The sequence below is a fragment of the Podarcis pityusensis genome (assembly GCF_964106645.2).
Source record: "Podarcis pityusensis genome assembly, chromosome: 1".
Classification (NCBI taxonomy): Eukaryota; Metazoa; Chordata; class Lepidosauria; order Squamata; family Lacertidae; genus Podarcis; species Podarcis pityusensis.
This window is the reverse complement of record NC_138028.1, coordinates 107998935-108021988: the sequence shown is the minus strand read 5'-3', so window position 1 is coordinate 108021988 and position 23054 is coordinate 107998935. Positions and strand designations below refer to the sequence as shown.

Genomic DNA, 23054 nt, shown 5'->3' with positions numbered 1-23054 from the left:
GAAGTTTAAGGGCAGAGAAGATAACTCTGAGTTATGTGAAGAAGTACTTTAACTATGGAATTCTCTCCAAGATGTACTGAAGGCTATCCATGTAGATGGCTTCAAATGCAGATTAGACAAATTCATGGAGGAGGATGCTTCCACTCCTAGAGGCAGTATGCCTCTGTATAATAAGTATTAATTATGTCACACATGGGACATGGGTGGCGCTGTGGTCTAAACCACAGAGCCTAGGGCTTGCCGATCGGAAGGTCGGCAGTTCGAATCCCCGCCACGGGGTGAGCTCCTGTTGCTCGGTCGGGTGAGCTCCTGTTGCTCGGTCCCTGCTCCTGCCAACCTAGCAGTTCGAAAGCACGTCAAAGTGTAAGTAGATAAATAGGTACCACTCCATCGGCAAGGTAAACGACGTTTCTGTGTGCTGCTCTGGTTCGCCAGAAGCATCTTAGTCATGCTGGCCACATGACCCAGAAGCTGTACGCCGGCTCCCTCGGCCAATAAAGCGAGATGAGCGCCGCAGCCCCACAGTCAGTCACGACTGGACCTAACGGTCAGGGGTCCCTTTACCTTTACCTTTTATGTCACACATCCAACTTATAGGCTTCTGGCAACTGTGAGAACAGGATGCTGGACTAGATGGGACTTTAGCCTGATCTAGCAGAGCTCTTTTAATGCTTTTTGTCTACGTGCAAAACTGAGGGTTTTAGAAAGCATTGTAAAGCTAAGCATTTCCTCTTGAACGACAACAAATCTTCTCTTCCCCTTGCTCTCACCCGAATTGCACAGTAGCATCTTCTCTTTTTACTGAGATGCCTGCCAAAACCATTTTTATGTCAGACTTGTACCAATGATGTATTTGTATGCAAGTTGTTTAATTTGAAAAATAAAGACTGCTACACTATACTACACTTTACAAGATTTCATCATCTCTCTTTCAGGCTTCTTTGATTATTTTACTTTTATTATATGTTTTGCCAGTTTGGGGCACTTTATGCTGCAAGGTATAAGGAGTTATGTGTTACGCATTTTCAGCCCATGTTATCTCCTTTTTGCATTGACTTTTGGTGGGCAGGTTTGGAGTATTTTCCACCCCAAAGTGGTGGGGCAAACTGCTTGGATTATATTCAGCCCTTCAGTGTACTGACCTGTTGATATTTTGCTCACATGTTGTGTTGCAAAAAGTGCAGTTACTGGCACTCTGTTCAATTGGGTGGTTGAACAGAGGCAGAAGACTTATTAGGGAATGAAACCTTCAAAACTTCATGTACTTTTATTAAAAGTGGAGTCTCAGGCTTTCAGTAAAGCTTAATTTCTATTAAAGACAGAATAGAAATGCAAATGTTTTATTGGGTAATGACAACAGACTACATCAGAGGCTACTTTGACTGGTCTAAATATGTGCCGAAATACAGTTGGCCGAAAATGAAGTAGTTGTCTACTTATTGTTTGCAGACCAAATAGACTAAAAAAATAGACCACTCTCCTGGAGCCCTTGGTTTTTATAATATAGCACTGGAGCAGTGTACTATTGGCCCCCTGAAAATTTACCAATTAATGAGGGCCCTCTCTGCTGCCTTGTACGGGACCCATGATTTTCATAATATAGCACTGGTTTTGATGATGATGATGATGATGATGATGAAAGGCTAAGTGTAATTTTATTTTTCTTCATATTTAGTCCAGAAGACTATGGTTATTAAAATTCTAGTTACGGGATGCGTTGATTTGTAGAACAGAAGTTTAAGTGCCCAGCAGTTGTCAATTGGTACACACACAACCAGTACCCCAAGGCAAAAGTCAACACGTTTTCTTCCTTTTATTCTCCTAGCTGGGAACCTGATAATTCTTCATAGGTTAAAGCTGGGAGATTCTAACAGAACTGAGATTCAGAAAACTAGAATGTTATGGTACTTCGTTGAGCTTCAGATGCGATGAGAGTCCCCCACAAATGCTGACTTCGTGAACTAAAGATAAGATGCATTCTGTAATCAGCGTCGCTTCACATATAGATTTCAATGATGTTTTTTTCTGCTCTTCATTTCGAATGGCTTGATGCTGTCATGCTTGACTGAGCATCAAACACACTACCAAGCTGAAGCCTCCACAACACTGACATGTGATGGAACATGAATTTCTTAAACACATAGGTTAGAAATGCCTGCCTATTTCCACAGTCACATCACAGGTTTGTTCAATAGTAATAATTAGTCATAATTTCCATAGCAGTTTCAATACACGAAAGGCATTGCATCCCATCCTTGTGCAGCGTTGATGGCAAAGCTTCAGGTCTTCATAATCATGGTTGAGTTAAACATGCGACTGAGTATATAGAAACAAATGTTCATAGAAAAAACTGCATACTAAAAGAACAATTAAAGATAACATTATTATTATTATTATTATTATTATTATTATTATTATTATTATTAATTTGTTCCCCAGCCACTCTGGGTGGCTTCCAACAAAGATTAAAAATACTCTAAAATATCACACATTAAAAACTTCCCTGAACAGGCTGCCTTCAGATGTCTTCTAAATATCAGGTAGTTGTTTATCTCTTTGACATCTGGTGGGAGGACGTTCCACAGGGAGGGCGCCACTACCGAGAAAGCCCTCTGCCTGGATCCCTGTAGCTTTGCTTCTCGCAGTGAGGGAACCGCCAGAAGGCCCTCGGCGCTGGACCTCAGCATCCGGGCAGAATGATGGGGGTGGAGACGTTCCTTTAGGTATACTGGGCTGAGGCCGTTTAGGGCTTTAAAGGTCAACACCAACACTTTGAATTGTGCTCAGAAACGTACTGTGAGCCAATGTAGGTCTTTCGAGATTGGTGTTATTTGTTCTCGGTGGCTGCCCCCAGTCACCAGTCTAGCTGCCGCATTCTGGATTTGTTGTAGTTTCAAGGTCACCTTCAAAGGTAGCCCACGTAGAGAACATTGCAGTAGTCCAAGTGGGAGATAACTAGAGCATGCACTACTCTGGCGAGACAGTCTGCGGGCAGGTAGGGTCTCAGCCTGCATACCAGATGGAGCTGGTAGACAGCTGTCCTGGATACAGAATTGATCTGTGCCTCCATGGACAGCTGTGAGTCCAAAATGACTCCCAGGCTGCACACCTCGTCCCTCAGGAGCACAATTACCCCATTCAGGACCAGGGAGTCCTCCACACCAGCCCGCCCCCTGTCCCCCAAGAACAGTACTTCTGTCTTGTCAGGATTCAACCACAATCCATTAGCCACCATCTATCCTCCAACTGCCTCCAGGCACTCGCACAGGACCCTCACCGCCTTCACTGGTTCTGATTTAAAAGAGGTAGAGCTGGGTATCATCTGCATATTGATGGACACCCAGTCCAACCCCCTGATGATCTCTCCCAGGGCTTCATATAGATGTTAAAAAGCATGGGGGGAGGATGGAACCCTGAGGCACCCCACAAGTGAGGGCCCAGGGGTCTGAACACTCATCCCCCACCACCACTTTCTGGACACAGAAGCGGAACCACTGTATGACAGTGCCCCAGCTCCCAGCCCCTCTAGACGGTCCAGAAGGATGTTATGGTCGATTGTATCAAAGGCCGCTGAGATATCATCAACCAGCACGACCAAGGCAGATAAATGAAATGTTAAGATGCCATTGCCAGAAACCTCAAATGGGAGAATGTGAGTACTTGGTACTAAAAGTATAGATATGAATATAGATATATTTACACTGGGGACAGGGGTTCCTTCCCCTGCTTGCTCCACTCAGCAACAGTGGTGGATTTAGGACAGTGTGACTATTTCTGCCACACTGGGCATAACATAAAAACCAGTAAAACACATAAACCAGGCACCTTTAATAGGCCAGATCTTTTGCATTTTGGAAGATGACATGGAAATTAATTGAAAAGTATGGGTTGGAATGAATGATTAAGAAGAACATGTATGCTCAATAAAGACCGGATATAATCTAACATCACTGTAAACTTTGTGCAAGCAAATCAGGATTATACAGTTAGCTTCTATTAATTCTTATTAAAAGGTTTTCTATGTGTTTGTGCAAAGGTCCTGACCATTCCCATAAAAACTCTTCACTGCAGCAGCAACAAAATGCATGTCCAAGGGCAAATAGCAAAGCCTGGTTGTAGCATTGCATACACAAGGGTGCCTCTTCTCAAGAGCCTCCCTGCAGATGAAATCATTTGTTTAAAGCCTTTGTTTCAGAAAGCCTTGATGAAATTCAAGAGGGTGAGGACATTTAGTCTCTAAAGATGCAGGCTCTGATTTGTTTAGCTCTGTGTGTCTGTGAGTCTATGGGGTGGGTATGGGAGAGAGAGAGAGAGAATGTAATTGTGAAACAGGTATAATAATAAGCTACAATAAATGGTTGAGTTCTTTTCAGCACTGTCTGCCTCGTTTAAAACAGAGGGAATAGGAAAAACGTAGTCCTGTCCTTCAGCTGTGAAGTTTTATTGTTTTACTTTTGCGGAAATAAAATTTTGAATTGCCCTTTCAAAACTTCACATATCACTTATGTTCAAAATTATATGCAAATTACAGATAATCTGGAAGGCCTAATTTTCTTGATATGTTTTCCAGGGATTAAAATGAACGTTAAAACAAGAAAAGAGAGGTGACTATGTATCTTGTTGTATTGGTGGACATGTATTTTCTTATCTGTAGGTTTTATACCCCAGTCAGATGGGTGGGGTATAAATAAATAAATTATTATTATTATTATTATTAAAAAATCAAAATAAAATTCCATGGAAAATCAAGAATGCATTTTAAATTAAATTATTACTGGAATTTGCTTATTTATTTATTTATTTTCTACCAACTGTGTCATTAGCTGCAAAAGAGAGATATATGTTCATGCGAACCACATAGCAGCAGTAATTTAAATAAACACAGTGTTTTAAGCAAATGAATAAATTTGAGATTGGTTTTTGTGTTCTGTAATTTAATGGTCTCTAGGAAATCACATAATTTATTTTTTTGCACAGTATCCGAATAGGAGTTGATTGCTTGTAAAATGAATAATGGCATTTTGCCCAGTTTGTTTTTATGAATTTAGTAGATGCTAGATTAAATTCCATATCTTATCTTATTTTTGCTCACGTCCAATAGCGCAAATAAATAAAACTGAACTGAATGTCATAAGAAAAAAAGTCTCCCTCTGTGTGTGTATATATCTTAGTAAGGTTAAGACTTGCTGGGAAATGTTGCAGAAACTCCCCACAATCACTCCCAAAGAGAGAGTGTCTCCTTTATTCCTGAGTTCCTTGCACGCTCATGCTTGATATTTTGAATGTCATCTCATTTTCATCCTTTCCTTTCTTCAGGCATAAGTTCTCCCTCCTTACCCCTGTTGTGCTCCTCTGTAGCGTCTGACAACAGCAATTAGGGATGATGGACTGGAGCAATTACATCTAAGTCATCTCAGTAATACAAAAATGGTTCTCTTTCCTTCTTTGATTTGATGAGACATACTGTAAACCATACCAATACTACAGTGAGCTTTAATAATACTGTTGACACTGATGAACTGAGGTTAAATGAGGCCAAGCAGAACACAGAGGTAAAAGACAAGGCTTAATGTGAGCCAGGGCTCACCCAAGCAACCTAATTTTCGGTGCCAAGCATCAACTTTAGAGCTTGAAAAGTAATAACAAAAAGAGTTACCCTGAGCATGTAAAGGGGACCCAGTCCCCCCACTGCGTAACCACAACTAGGTTTTGCATATATTGGATTATGCAGCAGGGCTTCCGTTTAAGAGAAAATGACCAGCTTTAGCACCAGTACTTCCACGTTTGCTAATTAAGCCCTAATGACAGGCTTTTGCAATAGTATATATAGGGAAATTGAACCTGTTTAGGATGGTATGTTTTACTCCAAAGTGCATTTAAGAAGCCACAGTCAAACCAGAAGATCTAGTATGTTGCAGTCAGCTGTATATTCCAAGAATCCACAGGAAAAGTTCTAGGGGGCTGCAGGAGGTAAGTAATAGAAAGTCCTGTTGCATCTGCTGGAATGATGTTGCGTATCACTCTATATATCACATATATGAGTTGCTAATTACATTCAGTTTGATTGTTTGCCCTGCTGTTCAACAACAGTTGTTCATTACAGCTCTGTTTTCCTAGGAAATGGTCATCTAGTTCCTTGCAGAGATATTTAATATTATCCTTTGCATGCTGTAAACAAGCCTTCTGCTCCACAGTCCCTCCTAATTCAATTTTACAGCACTGCAACTAGCTGTTTCCAGGGCTTTATCTTATTATGAGCTCCACACAGAGGAGAATGTTTGCCCTATTAGATACAAAGATATAATGACTGGGTTCTTCTTTTCCGTCTCGCTATCAGCCCCTAATTATGAGACATAAAAGGGACATTTTATCCAAAATATTATTACCCAACATATTCTAAAGTCCTGGCACGTTTAGATTTGCCTCTTAAGGTGCATGGCTTCCAGTTAGGGCTTCAACCCGTTACAGAAATCTTGGTTGATTTAATTGTTTGATCGATAAAACAATTAAATGATTAATCAATCCATTTAATAAATTAATCAACTAATACAGTCATACCTCGGGATAAATATGCTTCAGGATAAGTATTTTCAAGTTGCGCTCCGTGGCAACCCGGAAGTAACGGAGCGCGTTACTTCCAGGTTTCGCCACTCACACATGCACAGACAGTCAAAATGACATCATGCGCAGAAGCGGCGAATCATGACCCGCAGATGCAGGTTGCATTCACTTCTGGATGCAAACGGGGCTCCGGAATGGATCCCATTCGCATCCAGAAATACCACTGTACTATACAAATATGAACATGAAAAAACCAATAGCTTTAAAGTGCTATGATATATATGTCTATTCAGAAGTCCCACTGAGTTCAATGAGGTTTACTCTCGGATAACTGGGTAAAGAAACTTAAAATGGCAATGCAGTGGTACCTCAGGTTAAGAACTTAATTCGTTCTGGAGGTCTGTTCTTAACCTGAAACTGTTCTTAACCTGAGGTACCACTTTAGCTAATGGGGCCTCCTGCTGCTGCCGCGCTGCCGGAGCACGATTTCTGTTCTCATCCTGAAGCAAAGTTCTTAACCCGAGGTAATATTTCTGGGTTAGTGGAGTCTGTAACGTGAAGCGTATGTAACCCAAGGTACCACTGTACAGTACAATGTCCATTTACCTGGGAGTAAGCTCCACTGTTCAATGCGATTTAGGCTTTGTACACACCCTTTTTGGCTTTGCATCCAGTGCGCTCCATCCATGAGTTTGAGAAGCAGTAGTGTGTACACATAGCAGCTACGTACACAGTCTTGTTTACTATACATCCAGTGTACTCCCACCACTGTTTTGGGTAGCAGTTGTACACATGGCATTAGCCACAATCCATATATAGACTGTATCTACCCTGTGATTTCTTATGAAATACTGTGTTTTAATGCACTTCCCCAAAACCAGCTTTGATCCAAATTGAACAGCCTAGCTGTATTTTAAGCTGGTAAATGTTATATAGCCTTACTTCTGAGTGGACATGTAAAATATTGCACTTTTTTGTTTTTAGATGATTAATGAATGTGCTACATCTTGGAAGAGCAAAGCCCTTCTCTGTAAAAGAGTCTTTTCCCCCAAAATAACACATGTCACCTGGCATTTATCTAAGTATATACAGTACTTATATTATTCCCCCCCCCCAAAAAAAGTACATACCCACACACATATGCAAGTTACCCAAATAATCAGGAGCATCTTTATAAATTGCTCGAAAGGTTAATCTTTGATCGAACAAGTTAATCAGTTGCAGCCATACTATTTTAATGCAATCCTATGCATGTTTACTCAGAAGGTCCCACAGTGGTGTGCTCAAGGAGGTGTACCCCCAGGTAATGCCTTTACTCTCCAAACTGAGTGAATGTGCCATAAAATGGCAAATGAAACTCAGTGTAAGCAAGTGTAAAGTGATTCATGGGATATAAACTGGTGGTGACTGACCAGGAGCAAGACTTTGTGGTTGTAGTGGATAGCTCACTGAATATATTGACCCAGTGTGGAGTCAGTTTGTGGCAGCTATGGAAAAGGCAAACCCTATGCTAGGGGTCATTAAAACAGTAAAAAGACCAGAATGCTGTCACCGCTATTAGTAGGTCAGCCATAATAGCCCACTTTGACATTACCACTGAGGGTGTGTGAGGAATTTCAGTTTCCGGAAGGTGTGTTACAAATGTGAGGATGAACTATTGGTTGGGTTCCTCCCATGTGGCCTGTGGCTTCTGACTATCCAAACAACAAGGGGCAACCCTTATGCTTCACTCTTGACCATGCTACCTGGCTATGCATGGGAAGAATCTGATGTGGAGGAATAATCAAAGAAGGAATTCTCCCTCTGTAATGGTACTTTCATAGGAAACCCATACCTTGTCCTGAAAATTAGACAAAAGCTGCACTAGGTTTCCTCCCTGCTATTAGGTTTTTAAGTTTAGTATCTGCTGAATACTGAACTTGCCCTTGAAATAGGGGAAAGGGTGGCAAGCTTGAACTGTGCACGCTGCAATTCTGTAATTAATTTTGGAAATTATCCTAGTTAGGTTCCACTTCCTTGGAAGCAAGCCCCACTGAATTCAGTAGCACTTACCTCTGATTATACAGTTAGGATTGAGCCATTAAACCAGAATACAAAAGTGACCCTACAGAATAAAGGAATGGGATGGGGGGGGGGTTTCTCCTCCCTATAACTATTTAAAATGGGACTGTGACTGCCATTATAAAGAAACAGGTCTGTTACTGCAACTCTCTGCGGGAGGATAGCCTAGGAGCCTCAACCTTGCAAATACACACACAGTGCTTTTTTTCTTAAAAAATGTTTAGGGGTACTCTCATTTTGACTCAAGAAAATCACCATTTTATAGCTGAAATCGGGGAAAATAAATACAGTAAATGGACAAAAGTACAAAGATTCACAAAAGGTTTAGGGTGCATATCCCTGCGTCCCTCCAGAAAAAAGCACTGTTTATATACAGTATATACCACCTTCCTCAAGTACCCCAGCACCTACAGTATATTCTGTCAGCCCTATTACCTCGCTGCTAAACCGTTAAAACTCCTACGTATTGGGGTTCATCTCTCTTGCAGAGCAATACTCTTCTGTTGCAGCTTGTTTGCTTTCGGTATCTTAACTTCTCATCGCGGGACGTCGCCTTATCTACAGCCGTAGGCCCCTTTAAGGCGAAGGCGTGGGTGTGAGAGAGAGATACAAGCGCTTATATAGCAACTCCTCGCCATCGGCGCGCACTGCTCGGCCTATCTTCTCCTGGCAACAACTTGCGCCTTAACACCAGGGCAAGGCGAAAAAAAACCCTGATTGGCCTGGACGTCCGCCAATAGGTTGCGCTCCGTTGTCATTGGCGCTGCGGCGGCGACGGGGACCGAGCGCCTGGGAAGCGCCCAGAGGAGGAGGAGGAGGAGAGGGGCAGCATTTCTCTGGGAAAGCGGCGGTCGCGCCCGCCCGTCTCCGCACTTGCCGCTGCAACTTTGCCGTCCGCTGCGGGGAGGATGAGGAGGGGGGCGCGCCGGCATCTCCTGCCGACCACCTGCCGGGAAGCTGGGCTGCAGCTGTTGCTGCCGCCCCTGCTGCTCGCCACCTTGCTGTGCTGCGGCGCGCGCTGCTCCCCAGGTAAAGAACCGCAGCCTGGCGGGTAACTTGGCCGCGCACTTTTACGCCCGGTCTGGGGACCGAGGAACCTGGTGCCAGCCAACGTTGGCGCAACCCCGCAAGGCGGGAAAAAATAAAAATCCCCGCGCAAAGTTCTCGAGGGTTGTTGGGGAGAAGCCCCTCCTTGTGGCGCGGTGCAAGTTTCTTAGAGGGGTGGGAGGTTTTTTTGGAAGAGACGCGCCTTGGCGCAGTTATATTCCATAGACTTAACAGATGCTTTTTGCTAAAGGGGGGCGGCCGGCCCCTTAGTTGCTAATGTGCGCGGGCGTGTTATTTCGGTTACTTCAAAATGGGGGGGGGGGGGGCCGCCAGCTCTGCGCCGCATTGGGACGCCCCCTTCCGCTCCTTGCGCCGAGCGGGGGCCCTGGACGTCAGCCCTGACAGCACCGCCGAAGCGAAGCCTTGCGAAACTGAAAGTGTGCCTCGCTTGTTCCGCATTTTCTGAAGTAACCGAAATGCCCCGAGTGGGGTTTTCCCCTGTGGTGGGTGGGTGGGTTTCCCCTGCTGAAGTACGTGAGAGTGTGGGGGGGAGCACATTTGTCTTCCCAGATGCGTAGGACGGATGTCTTCTTTTCGCCTGCGTTGGACAGAAAGAGCTACGTTTGAAAGGAACCGTGACTAGACAGAAATCCGTGTTTTATTTTTAGCTGGGCAACCTGCACATTTCGTCCAAGGGCTCCGGCCTGGAACCCCGGGAAGTACGGATATAAAACGCGAGTGCGTTTGCAGAGCACCTTTATCCTGTCAACTCAGAAGCGTAGCTTCTCGAGATCCGAGCCAGTAGGAGTTCGAGCCCTACTTTCTACCAATAGGGTGGAGGCGATTTCCTCTAGCAGCTACTGCAGTAGAAGGTGCTTTAATCCTGCAAGCTGGAGTGGGCGGGGCAAGAAAGACTTTCGTTTTTCCTCTTCTGTTGTCCTGATTGCCAAGTGCATTTTTCACCTCCGTTTTTCAACGGCTTTCCCACACACCCTTTTTGCTCTTTCTCCAGGAGTTGTGTATATGCTCCGGGGAGCCTCCGTAATAGAATCCTTCCGCAGCATGACTCAGGGGCTCAAAGGTTGGCCTGACTCCAGTTGCCACCCAGTTCACAGTAAAGAAAGGACAGTTCGTGGGTGGGTGAAGGGGAATTCCACAAACCGGTTGGAACTACCTTGAGGAGCTCGGTGGCTACAGTCAGGAGGAAGGTTGATTGTTCCTTTCCCCTCCAGGCAACAGAGCAAATTCTCCTAAGGGAGATGAGGCACTTCCTCCACCTCTGGCAATGTCTGCTTGAAAAGAAGGTTGTGAAAGTTTAGCGGTTACAATTTTTCATTTCACTGCATTTCCATGGTGCAAAAATAGCACCTGCACCTGTTTAATCTTTACCTGTTATGCACTGGTAGTTGTTTAGGCATCTTGATTTAGCTCATGTGATATCCTTGGACCAGTCAGGCACTATGCCTGGTTCTCATACTTAGCTTGAAGACTGGTAGTATTGGCACCAGTGATATGGATTTTCTAGAATTTTTGAACTGAATTAGTTTTCTTAAACTAATTTGAGATTCGAAGTTTAAAAAGTATGCCATGTTAATTTTACATGATGTACCATATTGGCCCAAATATAAGCTGCACTCGAATATAAGCCGCACCTTTAAAATTGGAGGGAGGGGGGAGAAAAAAAAGAAAAAATACCCGAATATAAGCTGCTCCCTTCCTCACTGCTTCTGGCTGCATGGGGGGGGGGGAGCTGCGCTGCGTTGCCAGTGGTTTTCCCCTTCCACGTTCTCTTCCTTCCCAGCCTTGGAGGAGATGACAGGGGACTACGCATAGGGCAGACGCCACTTTGCCGTGCTCCTGACGCTGTTTACCCGTGTAAGGTCGTGAATATAAGCCGCACTTTTAACAGTTGGAATTTGGGGGGAAAGTGAGGCTTGTATTCAGGCCAATACAGTATAAACATCCCAGTTTTTCTCCCAATGGCTAAAGTAAATGTTTGAAGAAGAGGGAAAGCTTCCTTATAGTGCAATCCTATGCATGTCTACTCAGAAGTAAGCCCCATTGAATTCTGTAGGATTACTTCCAGGTCGATGTGTATAGGATTGCAGCCTTAATGTCGTTTGAATGTTATATTCAAATACACTCAAAAGCTTTCAGTCAAACTTATTTTTTTAATGGAATACTTGCAAATAATTCAAGGCATGATGGTTAGAACCCAACTTGAGACCACACTGTGAAAAGGGCAGAATATACATTTCCCTTATTAATGAAATAACTAAATAAAAGCCTACAAAAGTACTTGGAGAAACTTGCCAAGCTAGTCATTAAATTGGCTCATGCTACAATGCGAGAGTCCTTAATATAGCATGATAGCAGGGATTGTTTCTTCAATTTACCATAGGTTCCAACACATTGAGGTCTGGGGATCTTTAGCAATTTTCAGGCACCTCACCGCTTAAGGGGTGAGAAATACTTGTTTAGGCTGTTTTTCAATGACCGCTCTGGGTAAATAAGAACTTACTGCCTCAGGTTTTTTTTCCAGTGTGCTTCCTTTCTATAACTCTAATCTTCAGATGTTTACAGGTGGCAGGCATATCTTTTAGCTTGCACCCTGATATGACAACACTTTTGGCTGTTTTTTCTTCTAGACAGAAGTTACTGGTTTTGTCTGATAGAACAGGAAGGAAGTAAAGGAACTAGTAGTAAAGGAAGAGTGGTAAGAGAAAGAAGAGAACAAAGGGAGAAAAGCTGCAATGTTGACAGCCCTTGTACTACAAAGAGGTGATGTGATGTCTATGTATACTTAGGTCTTAGGAACGTAAGGCTCTAAGTTATAACTAAATAAATATTGCCTATAGACAATATTTGTGATTGCTGGAGTTGATTTCCGCTTTTGTAGAGAAGTTTGCCCATCTTAAGATACATATCTTACAATTCTCATGTTTGAAGAACCTGTATCTATGACAGGCATTTCCCCATGGAATTAAGGGAAGTAGCACTCAGATGTAGATGCAGGGCAGGGTGTGTGTGTGTGGATAATTACATGCTTGCTTTGCTCTCGTTCTCATCTACCCTGTGCTGATGGTGCTGTCAGAGCGCCGACCGGTCCCACTGCTGCTGGAAATACAGCCCTCAGGTGACTCTTCTGGCTCAAGGCTGGCAACAAGGCTGCTATAGCAGCCAGGTGCATTACACAGCACAGTGTTGGGCAACTGTGGGTGAGACTCTTCTCTGACCTTGAAAAGGAGGGAAACAAGTGTGAGAGACTGGCCCATGTACAGTGGTACCTCGGGTTAAGAACTTAATTTGTTCTGGAGGTCCGTTCTTAACCTGAAACTGTTCTTAACCTGAGGTACCACTTTAGCTAATGGGGCCTCCCACTGCTGGCGCCACACAATTTCTGTTCTCATCCTGAAGCAAAGTTCTTAACTCAAGGGACTATTTCTGGGTTTGCGGAGTCTGTAACCTGAAGCGTCTGTAACCCAAGGTACCACTGTATATAGCATTTGCAGCACCCCAGAGTTCTACTCAGTGGCCAGCCAGGTGATGCTGATACATTAGAATTACAGTGGTACCTCAGGTTACAGACGCTTCAGGTTACATATGCTTCAGGTTACAGACTCCGCTAACCCAGAAATAGGGCTTCAGGTTAAGAACTTTGCTTCAGGATGAGAACAGAAATAGGGCTCCAGCGGCGCGGCAGCAGCAGGAGGCCCCATTAGCTAAAGTAGTGCTTCAGGTTAAGAACAGTTTCAGGTTAAGTATGGACCTCCAGAACGAATTAAGTACTTAGCCTGAGGTACCACTGTACATTGCATCTCCTCTGATTCATTAGCGCAGTTGCAACAGCCCTGTAGAATAGACCCATCTTCTATTATTTCCATATTGCAGAAGGCTGAGTGAGGATGACATAACCTAATGTTCGTGGCTGAGGTTTAAGTGGGGAATTCAGGCTGAAACCTCACAGTTCTTCAGTAACCAGAAAAGCTTGCAAGTGGGACGTGACAGAAAGAGACACCCCATGATGTTTTCTCCGCACAGCCAGTGATCAGAAACATGCTGTCTCTGGTTATAGGCAGTCTATTCTTTGTTGGCATGACTTAACTGCTGTTGCTGTCCTTGTGCTTGTGTGTTCGCTAGCTTTTCCAAGGTAACATAAATTCTGCACACAAAAGAGGAGTCCATGTTTATACATCAACTTGTACAAATTATACATGCATAATAATTTCTCTTATGTTGGATAGTTTATTCTGCTTCTGCCTCTCAAGGTGTTGCAGTCCCATTTCCAAATGACTTGTTGCCTTTCTGGGTTTAACTTTTCTGTGAATTTAGGCATTGTATCTGTAATATTTGCTTTCACTTAGTTAAATGCATCAGTCTGCATCTCCAGGTAGCAATGGTAATGCCCCCTTGTCTGAAACATGGGAGATCCACTGTCAGTCAGTGTAGACAGTAGAGAGCTCAATGGACCAATGGTCCGATTCAGTATCCCATGTGTACAATTCTCAATACCCTTTACAATAATTATTTTCTTATCATTGCTTGCACCATTGGAAGGACTCTCAGAATGCTCCATCATTATATTCCAAGATGTGATGTTTGCTTCCATATGTAGTTTATTCTTTTAAAAAATCCTTTGTGTGTCTTAACATTTTCCTTGCAACTCTGTTAAGTAGGGTTAGTTTTAACTGCTGTCACATAAACAACTCAGACTGTCCTATATTGGACTGCCCTGAGTCATCATCTCTGCAGAAAATCTTGAGAACTTCAAAACATTTTAAGGTAGAGGCTCTTTCCAGCTACCTTAGCTGACATTGTTAATCATAGGAAACCCCTTGTGGTTGGACATGTAGGAGAATCATAGAATTGTAGAGTTGGAAGAGACCCTGAGGATAATCTAGTCCAGGCTTCCTTAAACTCAGCCCTCCAGATGTTTTTTGGCCTACAACTCCCATGATCCCTAGCTAGCAGGACCAGTGGTCAGGGATGATGGGAATTGTAGTCTCAAAAAACATATGGAGGGCTGAGTTTGAGGAAGCCTGATCCAGTCCAACCCCCTGCAATGCCGGAAAATACACAGGAATCGAACCTGCAACCTTGGCGTCATCAGCATTGCACTTTGAATTAGTTCCTCTCTGTTTACTGGGTTTTCTTCAGCTGCAGGAGAGAAATATTGCTTATGTAAAAGAACGTGAACTCAGCCTTTCTTGATCCTCTTCTTTATCTATTTAGAAACTTGGTTGTTTAGCATTTACATTTTGTGAGGGCTGATGTGTGGTTTAAAATGGTGTTGAGGTGTGGATTAGCTTGCTGAGCCTGCAGAGATGATAAACAATAAATACTTATGTGACAGGATTGAACCTCATGGGATCGATGTGCTCACTTCTAATGCTGGATGAGGGGTGATTATAGCTAGGAGTGGATTCCTCTTGAGATTCAAATCACATGGGTCAGATTTCTGATGATCAAGTAAGCTTGAGTCTCAGCAGTTTCAGGAAACATGAAGAGTAAAGAGATTATTGTGTGCCAGAGGAAATAGTGCACTACATAAAATATATCTTCTGGTGCTATTCTTTTGTTTTTCATAAATGACATTTTAGAATGTGTTGCCAGCCATAAGATGGCAGCTCTTAAATCTGCCTACCCCTTTATTTAATGAAGCAAGCTATTATACTATACACCATGTCAGCGATAAGGTTTTAGTTAATTTCTGGCTGTTTAAAAAACAAAAGTTATGGAAAGTTGATTAAAAATCAATGTCATAATCAGTTGCAAATTAGGAACTACAGTACTAAGACTTTATTGTTGTATTGTCTGTCTACAGAACACACACACACACTCCAAAGGCTGCAAACTATAAATCAAATCAAATAAAGAGAATATTGCACTCCCAATACAACTGAACACCAGGCCAATCTATTATTCCTGTGCCCACGTCTTAACGCCAAGTTAAGAGATTGAATACTGACTATTCTTATGCTGCCCCCCTCCTTTCCACAGAATTATCCATGAGGGGTTGGGTTGGGTATTGTTTGTTTATTTTCTTGAGTATTCAGCAGCCTGCTCCAGCACTGGGTGACATTTTAGAAATGAAATAGAACTTGCATAGCGCATTTCAGCTGAAGGCATAAAACACAGCACAATTGTTTTCTTCCAGCAAATTACTGGAGGCATGACTCCAAGGAATAGGCCCTGAGTGGGCTGTGAGTGCACAAACATACTTCTCTCCAGCTAGAAGCTTTTGTATATAAAATTCCAGCATTCAGGCTAATGAATTCTGAATAAATATTTTATGTCCCAGTTAACTTGCTATTTTCCATAGCTTTATTTAACAGAGCAATTATTACTTCAACACTATGATCTTAAAAAAAAAAAAGTACCAGTAATTTAATAGACACACACACATATACAGGATGCAAACAAACACACATTTTCCTGCATGACAAAAGAGGTTTAACCATATCCATACATGGCTGTCCCCTGGGATTGTTTGTTCCAGTGTAAATTAGACAAAAACCACACAATTTAGCTTGTGCTTTTATATAAGATTTGCTCATCACAAAATCAACTTCCATTTCAGTCAAGGTGCCTAGGGTTATCTGGGATAAATTTCATGATGAGTTGCAACTACTTTGGACTTCAAAATACTTCTAGAGCAGGGTTTCCCATCATCCCTAGCTAGCAGGGCCAGTGATCAGGGATAATGGAAATTGTAGTCCAAAAACAGCTGGAGACCCAAGTTTGGGAAACATTGTAGCTAGAGACTAATAAAAGTCAGGGTCAGGAAAGATGAACCTGTGGCCATCAAGATGATATTGGACTCCAACTTCCACCATCCTAGTCCATTGGTTATGCTGCTTGGGCCTAATGGGAGCTGTATTCCAGCAATATCTGGATGCCACGGGTTCCTTGTTCCAGGTAAAAGTGAGCTGTGTTCTATTGTCCCTAAGGTGTGATAAATGATTTAAGCTCTAGGACCTCTGGTTTACAGAACTTGGTTAACTTACCACTTCATGCTAAATTAAAAAGTTTTCCATTTTTATAAGTTATAGATAAGACTTTTTAAAAAAATTAAATTAAGTTCTAATGAACACATTCCTATTGTTTCTAAACAATACATTTGATTCTAATAAACCTAGAATTACACACACACCAAACAACAACAACAACAATAATAATAATAATAAATTTTATTTATATTCCGCCCTCCCCAGCCGAAGCCGGGCTCAGGGCGGCTAACAACAATAAAATAGTGCAACGTTCTAAAAACATTTCATTATAAAAATTAATTAAAATCAAATTGATGGCAACCATAAGCTTAAGTTCTGTAAAGATTGCCAAAGGAGGGAGTCAGGCTGCGCCCTGACCAAAGGCCTGGTGCAACAGCTCTGTCTTGCAGGCCCTGCGGAAAGATGTCAAATCCCACAGGGCCCTAGTTTCTTGTGACAGAGCGTTCCACCAGATAAACAAACCAACAAACAAACCTTATCAATTCCCTTTGCCCATTTCTTTGATGAGTTACCCTGATCAGTTCAGCCTTGATCAAGCTTAACAAATTTATAGTTGGAATACATTTTACATAGCAGTAAATTTACAGAGCAGCAACTTTCTGTATTGGGAATTACATGTTTAGAATCACACATTTAGGGAGATATTATGTTGCAGAAGACTTTAGAACATAAACAGTTGGTGGTAGTACTTTCCAGGAAGCATTTTCTTAATGTACCTCCAATATAGTATTGTTTCCCCACTGCAAATCACAGAAGAAAAACTCACCAAAGCATATGCCTCTTTTCTAACACAGATAACAATGTCTTCACCATCCGCCATGAAAAAACCAACAAGTGCATCCAAGTTAAAAACCAGCAGATAACAACAGGAGACTGCCAAGGAGCAGAAGAGACCTTATGGACATGGGTCTCCCAGCATCGCCTTTTTAACTTGGGGTCCCAAAAGTGCCTTGGACTAGAAACTGCCAAATCCCAGAATCCCTTGAAAGTAGTGGATTGTGACTCAGATCTTTCACTGTGGTGGCGCTGTGACGATGCCTCAATATCATCTGCATCTGAGAACAAGCTGACTTTACAGAATGGAATTGTGACAGCAAGCATAAACTCTTCTGATACCTGGAGAAGAAGCAATTCCAGTGATACTATTTGCAAACTCCCTTATCGCAGTATGTATTTTCCTTCTCATTTGTTTTTATCTGGAGAAAGGAGAGGTTTGCACATGAGTTTCAGTTAAGTAAATACGTAGGTAAATGCTGATTTTGAAAAGAGTTAAAGAGTAGACAGTCAACAGTGGTTCTGTCTTATGTGTACAGATTTGGACTTAGGAAATCTCAGATCCAAATCTTCACAAAGCCATGGAAGCTCATTAGGTACTAATGGCTAGTACACCTCCCTGAGCTCCTTGGAATGGCAGAATAAAAGTGTGATAAAGTGATTAATTGCAGTCTTTTCTAAAGTTAATGGATCAGGTCCAGTTTAAATTCTGACTGGCAGTGCAATCCTGTACTTGTATATTGAGTAGTAAGCCCCTTTGAGTTCAGTTGGGACTTACTCCCCGTTAAGTGAGTTTAGGATAGGCATGACTAATGTAAATTTCATTGATTTTAATGAGATTAAAGAAAACTTAATCTGGCTCAAACTCAGTATTGCTTTACAGTAAAGGTAAAGGGAGCCCTGCCCATTAGGTCCAGTTGTGGCCGACTCTGGGGTTGCGGTGCTCATCGCGCTTTATTGGCCGAGGGAGCCGGTGTACAGCCGGGTCACGTGGCCAGCATGACTAAGCTGCTTCTGGCAACCAGAGCAGCGCACAGAAACGCCGTTTATCTACTTGCACTTGGACGTGCTTCCGAACTGCTAGGTTGGCAGGAGCAGGGACCGAGCAACGGGAGCTCACCCGGGGATTCGAACCGCCGACCTTCTGATCGGCAAGTCCTGGGCTCTGTAGTTTAACCCACAGCACCACCCACGTCCCTTTGTTTTACAGTAAGGGTTATCTAACTTTTTTTAAAAAAATAGCTGGCCTGAGTGTTGTATTTGTGGATGATTACAGTTATTATGATATCAGAACATGAATGCTTTAAAAATAATAGATCATTTAACCAATTGGCCAAATCTTTTTGTACCTATCAAACTCTGAACCCTAATCGTAGGTCGTATCAGTTTTACATATTAGGAAATAGCAGATTTAGAAATAATGACTTACACAACATTGTGCATGGCTGAGCTGAGTTTTCAACTCAAGTTTCCCAGGTCCAAATATAACACACTGCTCTTCACCACTATTATGGGACTTGCTTTTGGTAGAAGGTCCCAGGGATAATAGCCCTTTTAAATAAGAATCTAATGAAGGCTGTAACCATATATTCCTTTACCTGGGAGAAAGTCTCACTGAACTCGGCAGGCTTTACTTCTGTGTAGACACATACAGATGCTGTAAAAAATGCAGACTGAAAATATTTAATCATGCTATTACAATCTATTCTTATGTGCAAGCACTGCAGCTTGCCAGCTATACCTCCTTTCCTTCCCCCCTCGTGCTTTTCTGATGGTTCCTGCACCCCCAAGGCCAATTTCTAAGAGTGGGTGTGTGTGAGTGAAGAGCCCTGTTGAGCAAGCAGAAGTCCTCGTGCAGGTTTGTGCAGACAGGGGTGGTTAGGTAAATCCTGCCCACAGTTAACAGATCCTCAAGCATGCCAGAAATGGCATGGGAGAAAGAAAACTAAAACAACAGGCATACCTTCATTTTTCAACTACCAGCTGTTGTTTATTATTATTATGGACCATGTTTAGTTCAAACAAAATGTGAAACACTATGCTGTAAAACTAGAATGACGAGTAGTGAGAACACATGTGGTTTAGCCTAGTTAATGAAGATGATCTACAAATAATAATGTGAATAATCTCGTTTTGCAGCCAACTGCTTTGCCAGTAGGCCAGATCTGGCTCCCAGGACCATTTTACCTAGACCCTTGTAGTCCTCCCAAGTTTAATTGAGTTGTTGTTAAAAAAAAATAGCAAGTTTTAGTCATAAGGAATAAAAAACATATTTTCAAGTTGTAAGATATAAAGATATCCCATATTTTATTTTATTCTATTTGCTTTAAAACAAATTCCTATGTGTTTCCACTATAAAAATCCTCAATATGGCCTACAGTTAAAATCATAACAATATGCATGATTTAAATGAAATTTAAGTGCTGCGCTGAGCAGTTTGGCCCTCAAGACTCTGGGTGACATAAGTCCATGGCTGGATTTCCCGCTAACAGTAACATTATTATTATGAAGAGAATTTAAGCAGGGGCGGTCACACACTAACATGATGAGAGGACCAGCGTGTGCTGAATACAGCTCAAACACTAGAGAAACACGAACAATGTATACAGTATAAAGTGTAACAGTGAGAAGTAGGAGAACTGCAAATGGTGCCATAATGATTAGACTTTATATGGTTGCTGCCTCAATCCCCACTTAAGTGCCCAGGAAACTGTGTGTGTGTGTGTGTGTGTGTGTGTGTGCGTGTGTGTGTGTGTGTATGTGTTGTGAGGATTGTCAGTGTAAACCTGTGTTTTCTAATTGGCTGCATAGTAAGCACCCCTAGTTTACAAACACAAACCCTTTGTGAATTTGTGGTTCTCGCTGAGGAAAATGTTCTGACGTGCCCAAGCAAGTGAAAATTTACCTCAAGGCAGGTAATTTTGTCTTTCCCTGTTGCTGGGGAGAAACTTGGTTTGGATACACACTATACCTTTAAAGCACATTCAAAACACATTTTCCCACTCAAAGATTTCTGGGTACTGTAGTTTATTAAAGGTGTTGGGAATTATAATGTTGTGAGGGGTAAACGACAGTGCCCAGAGTACTTCGAGGAGTGGTGGGAATGTGAAATCTGCTTCAAATGTGCTTTACAGTGTGCCGCACTGCAATTTCTAGGCATGATTTTCTTTCTGTGTTTATGTAACTATGAAGCATTAATGCTTGGATCTGCTTTCTCTTCCTTCCCCTCCCCCTCCCCCTCCCCCTCCCCTTCCCATTCTTTTTTCATTTTTGGTTTTGTCAAATAGCTTATAAGGGCATCAATAGATACTGTGGTGTTCAATCCCTCAGTACAGTACATAGGAAAAAAAACATAGGTGCTTTATATATTACTGTATATAATAACTCCTACTGAGTTTGAAAGGGCTGTCACGTCTACAGAGGCTGCAGCCACCAGACAATTTTGGGGTGTTTGCACCTACCATAGTTTGAGCCACACTGATTGCAGCGAAACAGGTGACAATTTCAGGTGGACCTTAAAGATCCACTTTGATTGCAGTGAGTAAGAATCTGCAAATTTGTTAGGTTAAACCGGAGTAGAAATGCATAGTTGTCATACAATAGTAGCCTTGACCTACAAAGCGGTCAAGACCAGCTCTGCCACTTGAAGCAGGTAACATAGGTAGGCTGGCTAGTTTTGCACTCCTGCTGAGCTGCCTATCGCTTCCAATCCACTTGACTGTTTTTCCTTATCGGCTCCACTGACTTTGAGGCTTTGGTTTCTGGAGTGGGGGCAAAGTCCCCTATTTGAGCTGTAGAACCCCAACGGTCATTAATAAAAAATAAAAGCAAGTCTCTAGGTCTTGTAGATCTCAAGATATGAGGCAAAATGTGCAGGCATTATTCTGCCTGCTGGTTTTGTGAGAAATAACCCTTATACTGCCTTTCAGGGTCTTTAGCCAATGAATGAAGTCATAGGTGCAGTTGACATTTAGGAAAGCAGAGCTAGCCTTATAGAGTGACACGGTCACTGCCTGGAGACAGAGTTTTCAGTTTCATTTTTTAAGCTAGTTTTTAGTTCTCCTGGTCGAGCTGAGGTTGCTGCCCACGGAAAACAGTTCAGAAATCCAGGAGTTTAGTGCTTAGGCCCTGGTTAGGCAGTAGTGTGCCTATCAAAACACAACAGGTAGCAGTAAAGGCAAGAGTCGATAGTTCAGGTCTTACTTTATTATTGAAAAATGTGACATACGCACACCCGGATTGTAAACATTTAAAAGTTGCTCCATGATGCAAACGCAGATAAAGCCCCATTGTTACTGTATCCAGATTTCAGGGTGTGGGGCTGTTTTGCCAAGAGAGTGTTGACCTGTTGAAAGAATTTATGACGGACCCATAAAGTATCCCAGAAGTGTTTCTGAGTGGGATAGGAAGGCAACAACCCTGCAGTCAAGTCTCCTGAGGTGTTGGTTTTTTGAAAGGGAAACAGGGACTGTGAAGTTCATAGTAGCAGCCATGTTGAGGAGACGGTGTGATTACAGTGGTACCTCAGGTTAAGTACTTAATTCATTCCGGAGGTCCGTTCTTAACCTGAAACTGTTCTTAACCTGAAGCACCACTTTACAGTGGTACCCCGCAAGACGAACGCCTCGCAAGACGGAAAACCCGCTAGACGAAAGGGTTTTCCGTTTTGGAGGCGCTTCGCAAAACGAATTTCCCTATGGGCTTGCTTCGCAAGACGACAGCCCATAGGGAAATCTCAGGGACAGCGGGGAAGCGCAGCGCGTCTTCCCCACTGTCCTCGGACCTCCTCCGAAGCCTGGCGGCGGGGCGGGGACACCTCCTCCCGCCGCCGCCGGGCTTCGGAAGGTTCCTCCGAAGCCGGGCGGGGGGGAGGGAACACCTGCCGCCGCCGCCCGGCTTCGGAACGGTGCTCCGAAGCCGGGCGGGGGGGAGGGAACACCTGCCGCCGCCACCCGGCTTCGGAACGGTGCTCCGAAGCCGGGCGGTGGGGAGGGAACACCTCCCGCCGCCGCCCGGCTTCGGAACGGTGCTCCGAAGCCGGGCGAGGGGGAGGGAAGACCTTCTGAAGGCGGGCGGGGGGCGAAAGTCTTTTCTCCCCCCTGCCTGCCTGTCCCGGAGGGCTTTTGAAGGCAGGGGGGGAGCAAAGACTTTCGCCCCCCGCCCGCCTTCAGAAGAGGTCCAGGACCTCTTCTGAAGGCTGGCGGGGGGCGAAAGTCTTTGTCCCCCCTGCCTGCCTTCCCAGGGGCTTTTAAATCGCCCCGGACAGTGGAGAAGTCCTCCGCTGTCCCGGGGCGATTTTAAAATGCCGCCCGCCAGCGTTTTAAGATCGCCCGGACAGCGGAGAAGTCCTCCGCTGTCCCGGGGTTTTTTAAAATGCTGGGGGTGGGAAGAAAAGCCCTTGCCCCCCCCCCCCCAGCCTTCAGAAGAGGTCCGGGGACAGACTGTCCCCGGACCTGGTCTGAAGGCGGTTTCCCTAGGAACGCATTAATTGATTTTCAATGCATTCCTATGGGAAACCGTGCATCGCAAGACGAAAAACTCGCAAGACGAAGAGACTTGCGGAACGAATTAATTTCGTCTTGCGAGGCACCACTGTAGCTA

At 43.4% G+C, this 23054-nt stretch overlaps 1 protein-coding gene across 2 annotated transcripts in view; it reads left to right on the top strand.

Moving 5' to 3' along the window:
• Window positions 1-9394: 9394 nt before the first annotated feature.
• LY75 (lymphocyte antigen 75) overlaps window positions 9395-23054 on the top strand; it is a 50251-nt gene continuing 36591 nt past the window's right edge. For both annotated transcript variants that reach the window (XM_081005512.1, XM_081005511.1), the window contains exons 1-2: window positions 9395-9651; window positions 17474-17845. In XM_081005512.1, the coding sequence (XP_080861638.1) occupies window positions 9531-9651; window positions 17474-17845 (493 nt within the window). In that variant the 5' untranslated portion in view covers window positions 9395-9530. The remainder of the gene's footprint in view (window positions 9652-17473; window positions 17846-23054) is intronic.